Source organism: Tupaia chinensis, unplaced genomic scaffold (assembly GCF_000334495.1).
Source record: "Tupaia chinensis unplaced genomic scaffold, TupChi_1.0 Scaffold139457_1, whole genome shotgun sequence".
Taxonomy (NCBI): domain Eukaryota; kingdom Metazoa; phylum Chordata; class Mammalia; order Scandentia; family Tupaiidae; genus Tupaia; species Tupaia belangeri.
Window position 1 is genome coordinate 191,889 of NW_006199342.1, and position 17,504 is coordinate 209,392.

A 17,504-nucleotide genomic window follows, 5' to 3' on the forward strand; every position below is an offset into this window, starting at 1 on the left:
CACATTGGGGGTTAGGGCTTCAGTTAAACACAATTCAGTACAGCACCACCAACTCCTACCTACTCTAAAGCAGCAGAAAATACCTGTTCTCTCACACGTGGCAACAAATTCAATGTTGAGAAACTTTAATGGCAAAGTATGTTGCAGAGTTAAGATAGTTACATGGGGAATTAAGGGAGAAAGAGGAAAGGTAGGCTGAATTGCCTAAATAATGACTTGATTTTTCTTGACCAGTTTTACACTTACTCTCTCCATGTGCCCCAATGATAGAAGCCTGCTGTTTCTTAGTCTCAGCTGAAACTGCAGCATGGGCCACCTTGCTGTGCATTAGATTACATTACTTAGCGCTAGAGTCCAGCCCCATTTACAGGGCATCTGATGAGAGGTTAGCTGTGGCAGTTCTACTGTAATGCCATTGCGCTCCAAAGGAGTCCATTTCAGTGACTGTCCATGTCCCAGTAGTTTTACCTGAAATTAAAAACATATATACATGTCTTCAAATGCCTGTCTTTGTAAGTCACCCACTTTCTATGAGAAACAGTAATTAGTAGTATGGCTTTTCTTCTTAATTATTTTATTTAATTTTATTTATTATTATTTTGTATTTTGACCAGTGACACACAGAGAGAGAGAGAGTGGGAGGGAGGGAAAGTGAGAAAGCAAGCTGCTAGGTCTGGGACTCAAACCATGGACAACCATGTGGGAGTCCAACACCTTAACCACCCTGCCACCTGCTGGCCTCCTGATTAGCATTTCTAAAGTACTGCCTCTAAGAGTGTCTTTGCTTTAAAAGAATTATTTATTTACATATTTATTTAATTCCATTTGTTATTATTATTTTTAATTTGACCAGAAAGAGACAGAGAGAGAGAAAAAAGGAAGGTGAGAAAGCAAGCTGCCAGGTCTGGGACTCAAACCATGGTTGGTCATGTGAGAATCTAGTGCCTTTAAAACCACGCCACCTGCCAGCCCTGGAGATTCATTTTTTACTGTAATGTACTGATTCACAGGGTGTCTTAACTCTTGATCCAATCAAGTGAATCCATCTATCTTTCTCCTATATTGATCTCATAATGAAAGTGTGAAAGGGCTGAGGAAGAACTATAAACATTTCGATGGAGTGTCAGAGTAGGAGAAAGGCTGAAGAGAGAATTGGGGATAGAAACGACTCTGGAACCAACCTGCCCAATGAAGGCCTACCCAGCTTTTGTGCAGAATGTTTGGAGAAAGTCTCTCTCTTATTCAGCCATCGTTCCTGTCCAGATTTTCCAATAATCTCCACTACTCAACAATACATGATTCTGATCAATCATTATACCCTGTAATTGTCTCATAGCTTCAGCCTTAATGTTTATATCAAATGAATTCAAATAAGTAGTTTTCTACATATTTGAAGGTTATTTTGAACAATAAAACTACTTATCCGTAGATCACTGCAAAACCAAAATTCATGTAATCTTAAACAATAATACTAATTGGTGTCAAAGGGAACATATATAAAATAAAAGATAATTGATGTCAGGCTCATGTATTAAGTTGTAATTACAGCTAGGTTTGAACTCCATCTTCTTTCTGCCTGATCAACCATAAGTGTTAGAAATGAAATGTGAACAGATGGATGTAAGGAGAATCAGATGGACAATTCGCTTCCTAAGGGATCATCATTTTTTAAAAAATAAGCTATAAAATATATCAGAATGAATTCAATGTCAGACCTGTTAGTTCTAACAGGTTAATCTTTAAATTTCTCCCAGACTTTTTATAAACTTAAAGTAGTAGGGTCACGACATCTCACTTCCATTCTTTTTTATTTTTTTAAGAATTATTTATTTGGGGACCAGCAGTTAGCATAATGGCTATGTCACTGGACTGCCATATAGTCAGCTGCCGTTTGAGTCCCAGACCCGGTGGCTAAAACTCACGCTGGGCACGTGTGCGTGCGTGCCCAAGATCTCAAGAGGAGCATGGAGGAGAAGGGATTGTGGTGTGGCCATTCCCCCCGGGGGTGATTTCTCACTTTCTATCTCTCTGTCTCTCTCTGTCTTTCTGGCAAGCACACACGCCCTGTAGCAAAAACCTCTCCAAAAAAAAAAAAAAAAAAAGAATCATTTATTTTAATTTTATTTATTTATTGTATTGATTGGTTGATTGATTTTTACCCACTGGAGAGAGAGAGAGGGATTGTGAGAAAGCAGCCACAAGGTCCAGGACTCAAGCCACAGTCGGCCATGTGCGAGTCCAGCGCCTCAAACACCACACCTCCTGCTGACCCAGCATCTCACTTTTATTCAGATGTGTTCTACCTTGGGTGTCGAGAAGCACCTGGATTCCAGTTTTATGAAAAGAATCATGTTGGATGCATTCAGTGGACTTGAACAAGGTCGAATGACGGCAAAGAATAATGTCTATTTTTTACTAATATGCATGGAAATAATGTAGCTGTTTCCTGAGTTTACTTTTCTGAGAAATAAAGTTTTAAAGGTTTTGGCCAAACATTTACCATTAATGATGCTGATTTTAAAATTACCTTTATGTGTTGTAAGAACAGTACATACCCCTTTTAGGCTAAATTAAAACTTCTATTTTCATTAGGAATATTCTAGTTAGCAATTTAAAAGAACAATAAAGATAAAATTCCCTCTTACCTCTGTTGCTCCCAGAGTACCTTTGGGTTGGCCAAGAAACAGCTGTCCTGATATGGGCCATTTAAGAAAAATGGCATAGACCAAATTTTCTTTAGGTCTGGATGTGTACCTGGTTAAGAGAACAAAGCATAGTAACAAGGTGCATTCGTGTTTCTTATTATGGGTCAGATCTGGGCCTGTGGGTGGGGACGGTGTTCTTTAGACACGGTCTTGCTCTGTTACGGCCCTCCTGCCTCATTTCCCCAAGGAGCTAAGGCCATAGGCGTGCCACTCTACCCTTTTTAGGGTGGGCCAGGAATCAAACCCAGGCCTACTCAGCCTGCCAGGCAGCAGCATCCAGCATGTGCTACCGCAGCTGGGCCCACACCTGGAATTTTTTTTACAGCGATACTTCCATGGAGTAAATATTTACCAATGACTCCATCAATAGAAGGAGAGAAAAACAGCCCCATGGTGGTCTAAAAGCACCTTCCTCTTCCACGCCTCCAGTACTAACAAGGAATTCTTAGACAAGGAAAATGTTCTTGGGCTAGTATTCTTCATCAGACTGTTTGTATGTATGTATGTATGTATGTATGTATGTATGTATTTATTTATTTATTTTTGGAGAGGTTTTTGCTATAAGGTGTGTGCACTCGCCAGAAAGACAGAGAGAGACAGAGAAACAGAAAGCAAGAAATCACTTCCCGGGATGGCCACGCTGCAATCCCTTCTCCTCCATTCTCCTCTCAGGATCTTGGGCACGCATGCACATGCACCCGGCATAAGTTTAAGCCACCGGGACCAGGACTCGAACTGTGGTCAACCACATGAGAGTCCAGAGACATAGCCATTATGCCAACTGCTGATCCTCATCAGACTGTTCTGCTGGTCCCCATCAGACTGTTCTTAAGAAGCTGAAAAAAGTGGGGGGATGGAGGTGAGCTAAGGGGGTTGGATGAAAGAGCAACACTAGGTGGCTTTCCATGTCTGATTCAACTCTCTATGTTTACTCCCCAGCAGTGTGCCTATTGCTGTGCCCAGTGTTAGAAATGCAATGAGGGACCAGAAGTGACGTGGTGGCTAAAGCGCTAGACGCTCCCACATGGCTAACCACAGTTCAAGTCCTGGACCTGGTGGCTCTCTCTCTCTCTGTGTGTCTCTCTCTAGTCAAATTAAAATACATGAATGAATGAATAAATAAAATTAAATAATTATTTTTTAAAACAAGAAATGCAATTGGGAGGAAAACACATAGTTCTTCTGAAGCTTAGATTATACAGGGACAGACATTAAACACAAGTAACATGAAAGTGTAAGTTTTGATACACATGAGAGGAAAAAGGAAATTGAGAGATTATAATAAGGGGATCTTCTTGATTTAATCATCAGAAGCCTCATCAAAGAAATGACATTTGGGACCAGCAGATGGCGTAATGGTTACATCGCTGAACTCATACGTGTGACCTAGCTGCTTAAAACACCAGCCAGGCAGGTGTGCATGCATGCCCAAGATCCAAAGAGGAGAATGGAGAAGGGACTGCAGCATTGCCATCCCCCCGGAGGGTGATTTCTCACTTTCTGTCTCTCTGTCTTTCTCTGTCTCTCTGGCAAGCACAAGCCTATAGCAAAAAATCTCACTACCAATAAAGAAAGAGGAAAAAAAGAAAGAGAGAAAGAGAAAGAGAAAGAGAGAAAGAGAGAAAGAGAGAAAGAGAGAAAGAGAGAAAGAGAGAAAGAAGGAAGGAAGGAAGGAAGGAAGGAAGGAAGGAAGGGAGGAAGGAAATGACATTTAATCTGCAGCTTAAAGCATGAATGAGAACAAAGGAGAAGGTATAGGAGTGTGCTCTAGACAAAGAAACAGCTCGTTCACTTATCCACTGAATTATTCTATGTGTTGAAATCTTTAAATGCTAGTCTCTATCTCAGAGTCAGAGACTGAACAAAGTCCCTGTCTTCATGGAGCTTGCATTCTAGTGGGAATAATTAGAATGAGCAAATAAATACAAGTCTCTTCATCTTGCGATACTGCAACTCTGTCACCGTAAAACAATAACTTCCCACTTCCTCCTCCTCCAGCCTCTCAAAACCGCCTTTCCAGTTTTGTGATAACTGTCCTGAAAGTTTATTCATGTTGTAACATATGTTACAATTGGCTTCACTTTTTTTTTTTCTCTTTTAGGTTTTCACCATAGGTCACATGTGCTTGCTGGAGAGAGACAAAGAGTGAGAAGGAAGTGAGAAATCAGCCGCAAGAGGGATGGTCACGCTCCAGTTCCTTCTCCTCCATTTTCCTCCTGTGATTCTGGGCACTCATGCACATGTGCCCGGCATTGAGTTTCCAGTCACCAGGTTCAGGACTCAAAGTATGGTAAGTCATGTGGGAGTCCAACACCTTAATCATCATGCCACCTGCTGGCCTCGAATTTCCTTTTTTTTCCCCCCAAAGCCAAATGTATGTATTTACTAGTTTGCTTCTCCATTTATCTGTCAATAGATACTTGGGTTGCTTCCATATTTGTTATTGTGAAGAATGCTGCTATGAACAGGGGTATACAAATATCTCATGAATCCCTACTTTCATTCTTTTGGGTGTACACCCAATAATGGAATTGCGAGATCACATGGTAAGTCTAATTTTTTTTTTAGAGGTTTTTGCTATAGGGCGTATGCGCTTGCCAGACAGACAGAGACAGAGAGATAGAAAGCGAGAAATCACCCCCGAGAGGGGATGGCCATGCCACAATCCCTTCTCCTCTTGGGATCTTGGGTATGCACGCTCACGCACCTGGTGTGAGTTTTAAGCCACCGGGTCCGGGATGTGAACCGCGGTCAACTATGTGGGAGTCCAGTGACATAGCCATTACTCTAACTGCTGGTTCCTTTTTTTTAAAATTATTTATTTATTTATCCATACTGTTTTCCACAGTGACTGTGCCATTTGACATTTCTACCAACAATGTCCAGGCTTCCGATGTCTCCATATCCTTTGCAACATATGTTATTTTGTACTTTTTCTTTCATAGTAACCAGTCTAATGGACATGAAGTAGTATCTCAGTGTAGTTTGACTTGCATTTCCCTAATGATTAGTGATGCTGAATATCTTTTCTTGTGCTTATTGGCCATCAGACATTTCTACCAGTACTACTGTTGTCTACGTGAGGAGACAGGTGAGTGGTGCTTCCTAACCTGCCAGCTTCCCAGAATCCACTCTATTTTGACTGATTTTTGATCGTACCTTTTCTCCGCTTTCGAGTATCTTTTGCTTGCTAATTTGATAAGCTATAACGCCTGCAAAAATCAGCATTTACCAAACTGACTAAACTAATCTTTGGTTTGGGTCAAATAGACTTGGTAAAGGAAATGACTTACCACACATCTGGAGTGACAGTGTCATTCTGGGATCGCCAAGTGTGTGTCTCATAAATGGCTTCCCCATTGACTTTTAGCCAGAACCCCATTTGCCTTAATCGCTCCTCAAAGATTGCAGAAATAGTGCCATCTAGGGTGGGTCCAATATTCATCAGAAGATTACCTCCACAGGACACTGTTTCTACCAGTTGCTAAAAAAATGAAGAATAAATATGGTTCTTAGAGAAATAGAACAATTCCATCTTTAATGTGCTACTACATGGTATTGGATTGTTGGAAAAGTCATGATGCACTTTGGCATAGAAAATAATATGCCATGACTTTTCTGACAACTCAATTTTTATACATGTGTAATACAGTCATTATCCAGAAGAACAAACAGAATAGAAAAATGCCCTATTTTATGGGCCACTGAGCTATATGTAAGAAATAATTCCCACACAATCACACTAGGAGGAACATTATGAAAACAGTCACCAGGTATTCTGTGGTACCTTCACCAATTCTTCAATTGTCAGGTAGTCGGAGATCCAAGCATCCCTCCGATAGCCCCAGGAGAACTTGTCTATGGTCATGCAGTTTTCCCATTTATGTGGCAAAAGGTGTCCTGGGTTGTAACGGTCACTGCAGGTGTAGTAGCCACCATGCTTGCAGATGCTCCCATCTCCCCAGCGATCATTGGTGACCACTGTATCCCGAACTGGGCTGAAATGAAAATGTTTTAAAACAAACAAACAAAAAATCTTTATACAAAAGAAAATGTCACTGAAAAGAGGTCTAAAACTCTACTCCTGGAAAACAATCACAGCATAAGGTAGTGGAAAGACCATGGTTTAGAAGTCAAGTAGACCCGAGCTGGTTGGAGTCCTGGCCCTGTCCTTTCCTAGCTCCCAAGCCTAGAGTTAGTTACCTAACTCCTGAAAAATGAATGTTCTCATCTCTTATTAAAACAAAATTAAGTGATATAAAACACTGAGCCCAGTGCCCAGCACATATCACACTTATAAGACTACTATACTATTATTTGAAGCTCTCCCCCAACCCATACTGTTAACGGTAGCCAAGACTGAGTTTATGCTCAAGACATTTTTCTCTCCAATGACTGAATAATCTCATGCATATATTCAAGTCTTTCTCATTCTCTTACGATTGTGCCTAATATTAAAAAATCCCAGGAAAAAAATGGCTGCTGGCAATATGTGAAATATCCCAACATTACCTATCATAGCAGGTGGTACAGCTAGAGGAGACCCCACGTACTTAGAGGGAACAGTTTTGATCCATGAATTGAAGTGAGTGATTCCCAGCATCTTCCTTTGGCAGGAGTACCTAGAGACACTGCTGTTTTAGGAATCCACAGGACTCCAGAATATGCCCTTCGTGGGCCCAGGAAGCTCAATGAGGCTGCCTGACCTCACAGCACACCACCAAAGGCTTTCTAGTTACATCTGTAAGTATGGTCCATACAGTCCACGCCTGGTCGAGGCGTTCAGTCAGAGCTCCTTGTTCTAGTGGGGCAGCTTTGAACATGCGAGGGATTAATAGTAAAAAAGATGAAGCAGTGAGAATGCAGAAGATAAAAGAAGAGAGGAGATGGACAAGGTGACAGAATGGGCAGCAAAGGTCATTAGAAAGTAAGAACAGAGTTGATGCTGTGGTGAAGGGGCAACCACTTGCCACTCAAGAGAAGCCGGAGGCCACACGGTGCCCATGGTTCGGCTCTCCAGCCTGCTCAGTCTGAAACATGCTGGGCACGCATGTGAGTACCCAGGGCCCAGCAGGCTGGAGAACTGCCTGAAGTACGACTAGACCCTATAGAGAGCGATCATCTCTCTCTCTCTCTTTCTCACACACACGTGCATTTGTGCACATGCTTCCTATCACACATTCAGAAAAACAACAAAGAAAGATTAAAAGAAGCAGTTAGAAGAACTGAAAAGCACATCATCAGAAACAGTGGTGAATAAACAGAATGGTCCCAGAAGAGGGGCCAGGAGAGACAGAAGTAAGAAATGAAAAGACCCACAAAATTAATACCTTCAGAGTTCTTGATCCAGCGACTTTTAGTTTCATTTCAAAACCAGACTATTGAGTTGTCTGACTGAGGTGTATTTGACTCCTGATTTGTTTACGCTTGGTTATTGTGAGTTAGGATTCATATATCTAATAAGCACTATTAGCAATGATCTCCACTCCTCCATATGAGTCTAAAAGGAAGTATTTCAAGAAGCAAGGGAAGGGCAATGTTACAAAGTCCGTAGACCAGGACTGCTGAAGGCCACCACAGCCCTCCTGACACCGTACACACCTGTCATTGTACAGCCAGGCGAGGAAGCCGGTGCTGTTCCAGTAGCTGTCCGGCGCCCCTCCGTCGCCATCCGACCACAGCACCTCCGGCTGGTACTTGGTCACCAGCTCGTAGAGCTCAGGCAACGTCTTAGAAACTGGAAACTGTCGTTTGCGAAAGGACCCGAGCTGATCCTCAAGGAAGAGAGGGTGAAACCATTCAAAAAGGGAGTAGTACAGTCCAAAACGCAAGTCAGTCCTGTTCCTGATGGCCACCTCGAGTTCCTTGACGATGTCCCTCTTGGGCCCTTCATCTACAGCATTCCAGTTCCAAGAATACTCTGAAGCCCACAAGGTAAAGCCTGGAAAAGTAGGTGAAAAACCCTGTAAGCAGAGCAATGTTAGTACATTTCCACCCACACAAATGCCAAAACCCACTAGACGGTACACGTGATGCTTTAAAACTCTACAAATGGCTATTTTATGACAGGTTTTTTTGGGTTTTTTATTTTTATTTATTTATTTTTTTTGGTCATAGTATTTAGTGGACATTTATAAGAGAAATAAATGTGAATTTAAACAAGGTGGAACTGAGATATAAAAAGCAACTTTCAGGGTATACTAGGGTCAGTGTAGTCGCATCTACTGCCAATATTTTCCCTCTTAGACTTGAAGGGCCTTGGGGGATAGTGTTCCCTACTCTACCACCCACTGCTAGCAGGATATGGCATGAAATAAGCAACCACAGCAGACCACAGCTGAAGTGGGGACATCTTCCACACCTACCGTAATCTATGATGGCTCCAGTTTATAATGATCTGAGACGCAGTCCTTCAAGATTCTTACTTGTCTTCTCAAATAAAGATTAAAGTTATATTGGCTAGTTTTAGGGTTGACTATTTTGTTACCCTGTGATTCTTTAAACACTGGTGTTCCATGTGTGGTAAATCTCTTTTAGCCTGATTATTTGTGTAACCGGGTTAGGAGGAGGAGACATTATATTTCCCAGGAGTTCAGTACTTGAAAATACACCTCCCATTTGCAATCTCATCCTATTCAACATCTAAGGAACTTAGATGTTGTTCTTCACCCCAAACTGAATAATCTACCAACTACATAAGAAAAAGAGTGCATACTATTAAACAAGCACTTTTAAATAATTCATATTTTAACTGGAGTTTGCATTTAGAGTCTTAGAAGAAATATATAAACAGAAATAATTCAGAAACAATAAATAAGCCTCAAAAAAAAAATGTCAGGTGCTCCTTGGAGATATAAGTACATTGTTTTACTAAAATTAGAATCTTTAAAAGCTGGGTGTGATTGTAGTCTTAGATATTTGAAAAGCAGAGGCAGAAGGATCATAAGTTCAAGGCCAGCCTGGGCAGCACAATAAGACTCAATTTTAAAAAATAAATTTTTTGAGCGGTTGTTGCGTTAGGGCGTATGCGCTCGCCAGAAAGACAGAGAGAGACAGAGAGACAGAAAGTGAGAAATCACCCCCCAGGGTGGATGGCCATGTCGCAACCCCTTCTCCTCCATTCTCCTCTCAGGATCTTGGGCACACAAGCACATGCACTGGCATGAGTTTAAGGCACTGGGTCCGGGATTTGAACAGTGGTCGACTACATGAGAGTCCAGCGACATAGCCATTACACCAACTGCTGGCCCCTTAAAACATAATTTTTTTAAAAATCCTAGAGAGTAGACATTCTTAGGACACTGTTGGCGAGACACTACTTTCGTAAATTAGGACAAGTCTAAGATTGACTCACTCGGTTTTATTTTAAGAAGCTTTTAAAACAGTTCATTCTTATTCCAAAGATATTTGTGGTAAACTTCAAAGTAGTGTTGATATTAAAAGTAATATTTCAACATCTTTTTTAAAGGTTTTTGCCATAAGGCAAATGCATTCACCAGAGAGAGAGACAAAGTGAGAAATCACCCCCCACCCCCCATCCCAGCAGGGAGGGTCACACAGCAATCCCTTCTCCATTCTCCTCCTGGGACTTTGGGTACCTACAAACATGCACCAGGGTGAACTTCAAACCACCAGGTCTGGGCTGCCAACCACGGTCAGCCATGTGGGAGTCCAGCACGTTAACCACCAGATGGTCTGCTGGCCCCAATATTTCAACATTTTTTAATTGGGCAGGCCCTGATGTCAGGCAGTGTTGAAACCACATGGTCTTCAGTGTACTGTAAGCTCACACGGTGATCTTCCTGAGTTCAGCAGCGCATTTTCCACACGCAGTGGAAGCCTCTGACAACATGGGTCTTGGGAAACACATGAAAGTGGGCCACATCGTCTGTCCTCACAGTCTGATTGAGAGTGTAGGGGTTTATCTGTTTGTTTTCAATAAACTCACTGTACAATACCTTGTATCATACAGCTTGTGGAAGTGCCTAGACATCAGTAAATCAACATTTTCTCAGGGAAATACACTTTATAAACATCCATTGCAGCAGGAGAAACACCTACAGGAAAAAATCATGAAGCTATCTGAATGTGGCCAAAGGGAAAAATAGTCTAAGATAATTCCAGATTTTTTGGTTGTGGTTTTCCCCTCCACTTCTCCCTCACCCCCAGAGAAAACAATGAGGCAAAATTTCCTTGTTTTTTAGAGAGAGGTTTTTTTTTTTTGGTTTCCTTTGTGTGTGTGTGTGTGTGTGTGTGTGTGTGTGTGTGTGTGTGTTTTCTATAAAGAGAGACAGAGAGATGGAAAGCAAGAAATCAGTCCCCAGAGGGGTTGGCCACACCGCAATATCCCTTTTCCATTCTCCTAACAGAATTTTGGGCACACATGCACCCATGTGCAGTATGAGTTTGAAGCCACCAGGTCTGGGACTCAAACCATCAAACCATGGTTGACTCTGTGGGAATCCAACGACAAACAATGTAACCATTATGCCATCTGCTGGTCCCAAGGCAAAATTTCCTATAGCAAGGCAAAGGTGGTCGCACAAAGGAAACTAATGAATTAACACGTGGCTGGGATAGTAATTTGCTGATGCTTCCTTGGTCATACAGCTACTGGAGCTAATGGGTGGAATCTACCCTATTAACAGAGGCCACTGTCTGCTGCCACCACCTCTGGTATTTGGAGCACCATCAGAGCTCCACAGTCCTTTTCTCTCCAGGTGATCCGTGTGGTTTTCATCACTAGCAGCTCATCCACCATTTGCACCATTTGACCACCTATGAGTCAGACGAAAGTGCACGCAGGTTGTGTCCTTGATGGTGCAAGACTATGAGGCATAACTCTCATGGTGCCTGGCAGGGTGTATCACAGAGAAAGGAAAGGAAAGGGTGTAATTTCAATGATGAATTTTCACCAGCAACCCACAACCCACTTTGCATCCTTTCAATGAACTCTTGGAAACATCGTTAAATACGCATCTAATGAAACATCGCCATCTTGCTTCTATCATACACAGAGTGTGCTCTTTCTGTAACCCTCATGCCTCTCCATTTGGGTGGAACAGGTGGCACTTAAATTATAAGCAAATACAGGCTCCACTTAGGGTTGTTTCTAAGAGAAAACTGATTTTATGTGGATGACCTTGCTTCAGTTTCTTCTTTCAAGGGAAAAAAAAAAAATTGAAGCCAGCAAGAGGTGTAGTGGTTAAAGCGTTGGACTCCCACATGGCTGACCAGGGTTAGAGTCCCAGACCTGGCGGCTTGAAACTCACACCATGTGCGTATTTTGTGCCCAAATCCCAGAGGAGAATAGAGAAGGGATTGTGGTATGGACATCCTCCCAGGGGATAACTTCTGCTTTCCCTCTCACTGTGTCTCTATGTCTCTCTTCTCTCTGGTGAATGCACATGCCTAGTCCCCAGAGGGGTTGGCCACACCGCAATATCCCTTTTCCATTCTCCTAACAGAATTTTGGGCACACATGCACCCATGTGCAGTATGAGTTTGAAGCCACCAGGTCTGGGACTCAAACCATCAAACCATGGTTGACTCTGTGGGAATCCAACGACAAACAATGTAACCATTATGCCATCTGCTGGTCCCAAGGCAAAATTTCCTATAGCAAGGCAAAGGTGGTCGCACAAAGGAAACTAATGAATTAACACGTGGCTGGGATAGTAATTTGCTGATGCTTCCTTGGTCATACAGCTACTGGAGCTAATGGGTGGAATCTACCCTATTAACAGAGGCCACTGTCTGCTGCCACCACCTCTGGTATTTGGAGCACCATCAGAGCTCCACAGTCCTTTTCTCTCCAGGTGATCCGTGTGGTTTTCATCACTAGCAGCTCATCCACCATTTGCACCATTTGACCACCTATGAGTCAGACGAAAGTGCACGCAGGTTGTGTCCTTGATGGTGCAAGACTATGAGGCATAACTCTCATGGTGCCTGGCAGGGTGTATCACAGAGAAAGGAAAGGAAAGGGTGTAATTTCAATGATGAATTTTCACCAGCAACCCACAACCCACTTTGCATCCTTTCAATGAACTCTTGGAAACATCGTTAAATACGCATCTAATGAAACATCGCCATCTTGCTTCTATCATACACAGAGTGTGCTCTTTCTGTAACCCTCATGCCTCTCCATTTGGGTGGAACAGGTGGCACTTAAATTATAAGCAAATACAGGCTCCACTTAGGGTTGTTTCTAAGAGAAAACTGATTTTATGTGGATGACCTTGCTTCAGTTTCTTCTTTCAAGGGAAAAAAAAAAAATTGAAGCCAGCAAGAGGTGTAGTGGTTAAAGCGTTGGACTCCCACATGGCTGACCAGGGTTAGAGTCCCAGACCTGGCGGCTTGAAACTCACACCATGTGCGTATTTTGTGCCCAAATCCCAGAGGAGAATAGAGAAGGGATTGTGGTATGGACATCCTCCCAGGGGATAACTTCTGCTTTCCCTCTCACTGTGTCTCTATGTCTCTCTTCTCTCTGGTGAATGCACATGCCTTACAGTCAAAACCTTTTTTAAAAATGATTTCATATTGCCTGACCATTGTCACATTTGCATATGCTGTACTTACTTACCTTCGTGATGTTTGGAAGTTAAGACAATGTATTTGGCACCAGAGGCCTGAAAAATATCCGCCCATTGGTTGGCATTAAAAAATTTTGCTGTAAATAGAGGACCAAAATCTTCATATTTGAAACCAGGAGGGTAATTATCTTTCATAAAGTTCACATATTCTGGTAACTTTTCCTTTTGCCAGTACCACCTAATGTGACAAAAGGAAACAGCACATGCATAAGTGTTTGAAATAGCTGCTCCACCTCCCTTTACTGTTTCCCCCTTACCCAGATTCTTCCTCAATTGTCCATTGACTTGACTTGGCTTTAACAAACATGTAAAAACTAAAGCTCCCATGTTGTTTTCTTCTTTTTTTAAATTGGTCTATCACAATACCTTCTCCTCCAGTTTTTTACCTGTCAAGGTTTTTGGTACATGCGTACATACACCCAGCATGCCTTTCAAGCTAATGGGGTTGGGACTCAAACCAGGTCTGGTCATGTGGGATCCAGCTGCCTTACGCATTAGGTTAAGAAACTAGCCCACCTCTTGTTTTCCATCTGTCCCCATGTGATATCCTCTCAGCTAATAAATTAGAACATTCTAGGCAATCCAGTCCCTATTCTGTCTTAATTCTTCACTTCTAAATAATAACAGATAGTATGTTTCCTTCCTTTTTTTTTTTTTTTTTTTTTAGGTTTTCGCTATAGGACGCGTGCGCTCGCCAGACAGACAGAGAGAGACAGGGAGACAGAAAGCGAGAAATCACCCCCCAGGGGGGATGGCCACGCCGCAATCCCTTCTCCTCCGTTCTCCTCTTGGGATCTTGGGCATGCATGCACACACACCCGGTGTGAGTTTAAGCCACCGGGTCCGGGACTTATGCGGTCGACTATGTGGGAATCCAGTGACATAGCCATTCCGCTAACTGCTGGTCCCATGTTTCCTTCTTTTAATTATTTATTTAATTTTGTGTATTCATTCATTTATTTTAATTTGACCAGAGAGAGACAGAGAGAGAGAAAGAGGAAGAAAGGGAAAGTGAGAAAGCAAGCTACCAGGTCCAGGACTTGAACAGTGGTTAGCCATGTGGGAGTATCCAGCACCTTAACCACCACACCACCCGCCATCCCCACAAGCGGTAGTATGTTTCTTTACATAGTAAATCCTTTGTACATAAGTGACTAAGGCTACAAGGAAGACGACCAGCCTTAACTATAGCATCATCTATTATATTCATTAGCACAGGCCATGTTTGGGACAGGGTATAGAAGAGAAGGCAACAATAAATTAAGAAGATGCTGTTATTTTGATAAACTGATGGGATCTTCAAGGATTACTTGTCATATACATTAACTCTCAGCAAAGGCATATTGAGGCTGGGGACCGGACAGTGGCACAGTAGTAAGACATGACACTCTGAAGCTGATTCACACGAGAGGGTTCCAGGTTCCCATCGGAGAGCTCCCCACACTGACCAGGCATATGCGTGCCCAGAATCCAGGGTTGGCTAAAGCTGGGGGTGGATCACAGCATTGGCCCCTGTGGGGTGCTATCTCTCTGTGTCTTGCTCATGAAAAAAATAAATGAATAAACTTAAAAAAAAAAAACTACCTTTTTAAAAAAAAGTATTTGGAGCCTAAATTGTGTAAGGTTTCATACAGAAAAGTACACATACTAATAAAATATTGTAGATAAATACAGCATAAACTATCCTGATGAAATAGAGGTCAACCCCATTTCGGGCTCATCTTCTACTTCTCTATCTCCGCACCTTTCGTAATCATATTTCTGCAGGATGAGCAAGTTCATAACCAGCACTACATCTCCAAAGATGACCAGGAGGCCCTTTTGACTGAGAAGGTATCCCCACAAGCGGTAGTATGTTTCTTTACACAGTAAATCCTTTGTACATCAGTGACTAAGGCTTCAAGGAAGACGACCCTTAACTATAGCATGCATCTATACTCATGATACTGCCCCAAAGTCACATGCACACTTTCGCAGCTTCCATCCCAGCGAACGCATGCCGGCCCATGGAACTTGAGGGGAAGGAGACCTGGGCATTCTGGGGATGGTTTTCCCCCAATGGAAAGAGCACCCGGGGCCACTCCATGGCTTAGTGGTTAAGGGAGCTGGATCCAACATGGTGAGAAGTGTGGTTCAAGCCTCAGCCATGGTGGCTTGAAAAACATGCCAGGTATGGGGACCAGCAGCTAGCGTAATATTATGTCTCTGGACTCCCACGTAGTCGACTGCAGTTCACATCCCGGACCCGGTGGCTTAAACTCATGCCAGGCGTGTGTGCATACGTGCCCAAGATCCTGAGAGGAGAATGGAGGAGAAGAGATTGTGGCGTGGCCATCCCCCCTGGGGGGTGATTTTTCATTTTCTGTTTCTCTGTCTCTGTCTTCAAAAAAAGAAAGAAAATGCGAGGTATGTGTGTGCGTGTACGAAATCTTGACAGGAGAGAGGGATGAAAGAGAAGGGACAGGGCATGACCATGTTCCTCTGGGGGCTGTTTTCTCCCTCTTCTCTCTATCTCTCTGTTTCTTTCTGGCAAGTACATGTACCCTCTAAAAAGAGAGACAAGGAGAGAGAGAAATACTGGTCTTCCTACCTTTGGATAAGGTCATGTGAAGTCGTGATGCCTGGCCACCATCATGTGACCGCGAAGGGCCAAACCCACTGGCTGAGGATGACAGAGAGCCTGTCCAGGGCTTTGATATCATCAGTCAGCCAACTGCCTCTGAATTTCTTGTCACGTGGGATAACAAGATGCTAATCTTATGCCTTTTATTTGGGCTTTTGATACCTTAAAGTAAGAGTATCCTAACTGATTCATGATCATGTTTACCTTTTAAGTTGAACTATGGAAGAGAAACTGGGGCAGTCAGAAAGCTGTACAAAGATAAGGAATTTCCCCTTTTGCTCCTGGCATCATGGAATCTGAACCTGCATTCTCTGCTGGAGTCTCAGATTTCGTAATAAGAGAAATGGAAAGAGTCAGGTAAAGAGTAAAACCTAAAGCACAACTCTTTTTCTAGTACTTTCCGTGTGGCGGTCTGAGGGTCTGTTTTTAGGGTGCAAGTATAGTCCATTCTCTGTTCCTCAGTAACAGAATACTTGAAAGTGGATGCTTTATACAAATAAAGTGTTTCAGCTCCCAGGTTTGGAAGTCCGAGACCCAGGGTCCACAGGTGGTGAGGGTCTTCTTGCTGCTGGGGACTCTGCAGAGACCGGAGGAGACACTGGGCATCCCATGACCGCACTCAGCAATGGGAGGGCTGTGTCTGCCTCCCTGTCTCCACCTCTGTCTCCTTTACTGCTTTTACAGACCCATCAGGATTATATCAGAGAGGTCCCACCCTGATGGCATTAATTGATTCCCAAAAGCCTCAGATAAAGTTTTTACTATGTTAATCCCATCACAGCCAGATTTTACATGAGACTCCTTGGGGTAGGCACCCAACCACAGCAGGTAGCATTCAGAGCACCTTCCTGGAAGTTCCCAGAGACACGCATGGTAACATTTAAACACTAAACAGCCAGAGTGCACCCAAGCCTTTCACGTAGCTGTGAATTGATGTTTTGGGGTGGTTTTTGTTTGTTTGTTTTTGTTTTTGTTTGTTTTTCTGGGAGAGGTTTTTGCCATAGGGGCGTAACCAAATTTCCCTACCGAAGACTGAAAATCAGCGGTGGTAGAACAGCGATGGGACGGACTCTGAGCCACAGGCGCGAGGTATGTCTCTCTGCCACCGGATTAATGCCTCTCGTCGCTCCGTGTGACACTGTCACAGCTGTAACTTGAGAGGCGCCACTCTCAAGAGGGCCTGAAGCCAGATCTGCATTCGACGAGTCTGAAAGTCTTGCGGTCACACGGATGAAAAGTTCACAGTTCAACCAGCACGACGCACATAGACGAGGAACTGATACAACCAACACCCGGAAATGCGAATCGCGGTTAACAGGGCGCCGGGCGAAGCCGGAGGGTGCGCTGCCGAACCGTGGGCCCGGTGGTGGCCGCACGCCGAGAACTGGGGGGCAAAGCAGGGTCGGGGGGACGGCGGGAGCACACTCACCAGAACCATTCGCTCCCGAAGCTGGGCACGGAAAACACGCCCCAGTGAATAAAGATGCCGAACTTGGCCTGGTCGAACCAGGCCGGCAGCGGGCGGGCGTCCAGGGACTCCCAGGTGGGGTCGAAGCGCGCGGCGCGGCGGGCCAGGCC

General features: G+C 43.5%; 1 protein-coding gene across 1 annotated transcript; it reads right to left on the reverse strand.

Annotated features, from left to right (window-relative positions):
• Window positions 1-108: 108 nt before the first annotated feature.
• FUCA2 (alpha-L-fucosidase 2) lies at window positions 109-17,504 on the reverse strand (the record flags this gene model as incomplete). The annotated part of the gene is given in 7 exon segments (XM_014593019.2): window positions 109-468; window positions 2,646-2,754; window positions 5,999-6,189; window positions 6,493-6,703; window positions 8,307-8,646; window positions 13,294-13,481; window positions 17,356-17,504. Coding segments are annotated over 7 exon segments (1,329 nt in total), but the record flags the coding sequence as incomplete, so codon positions are not given.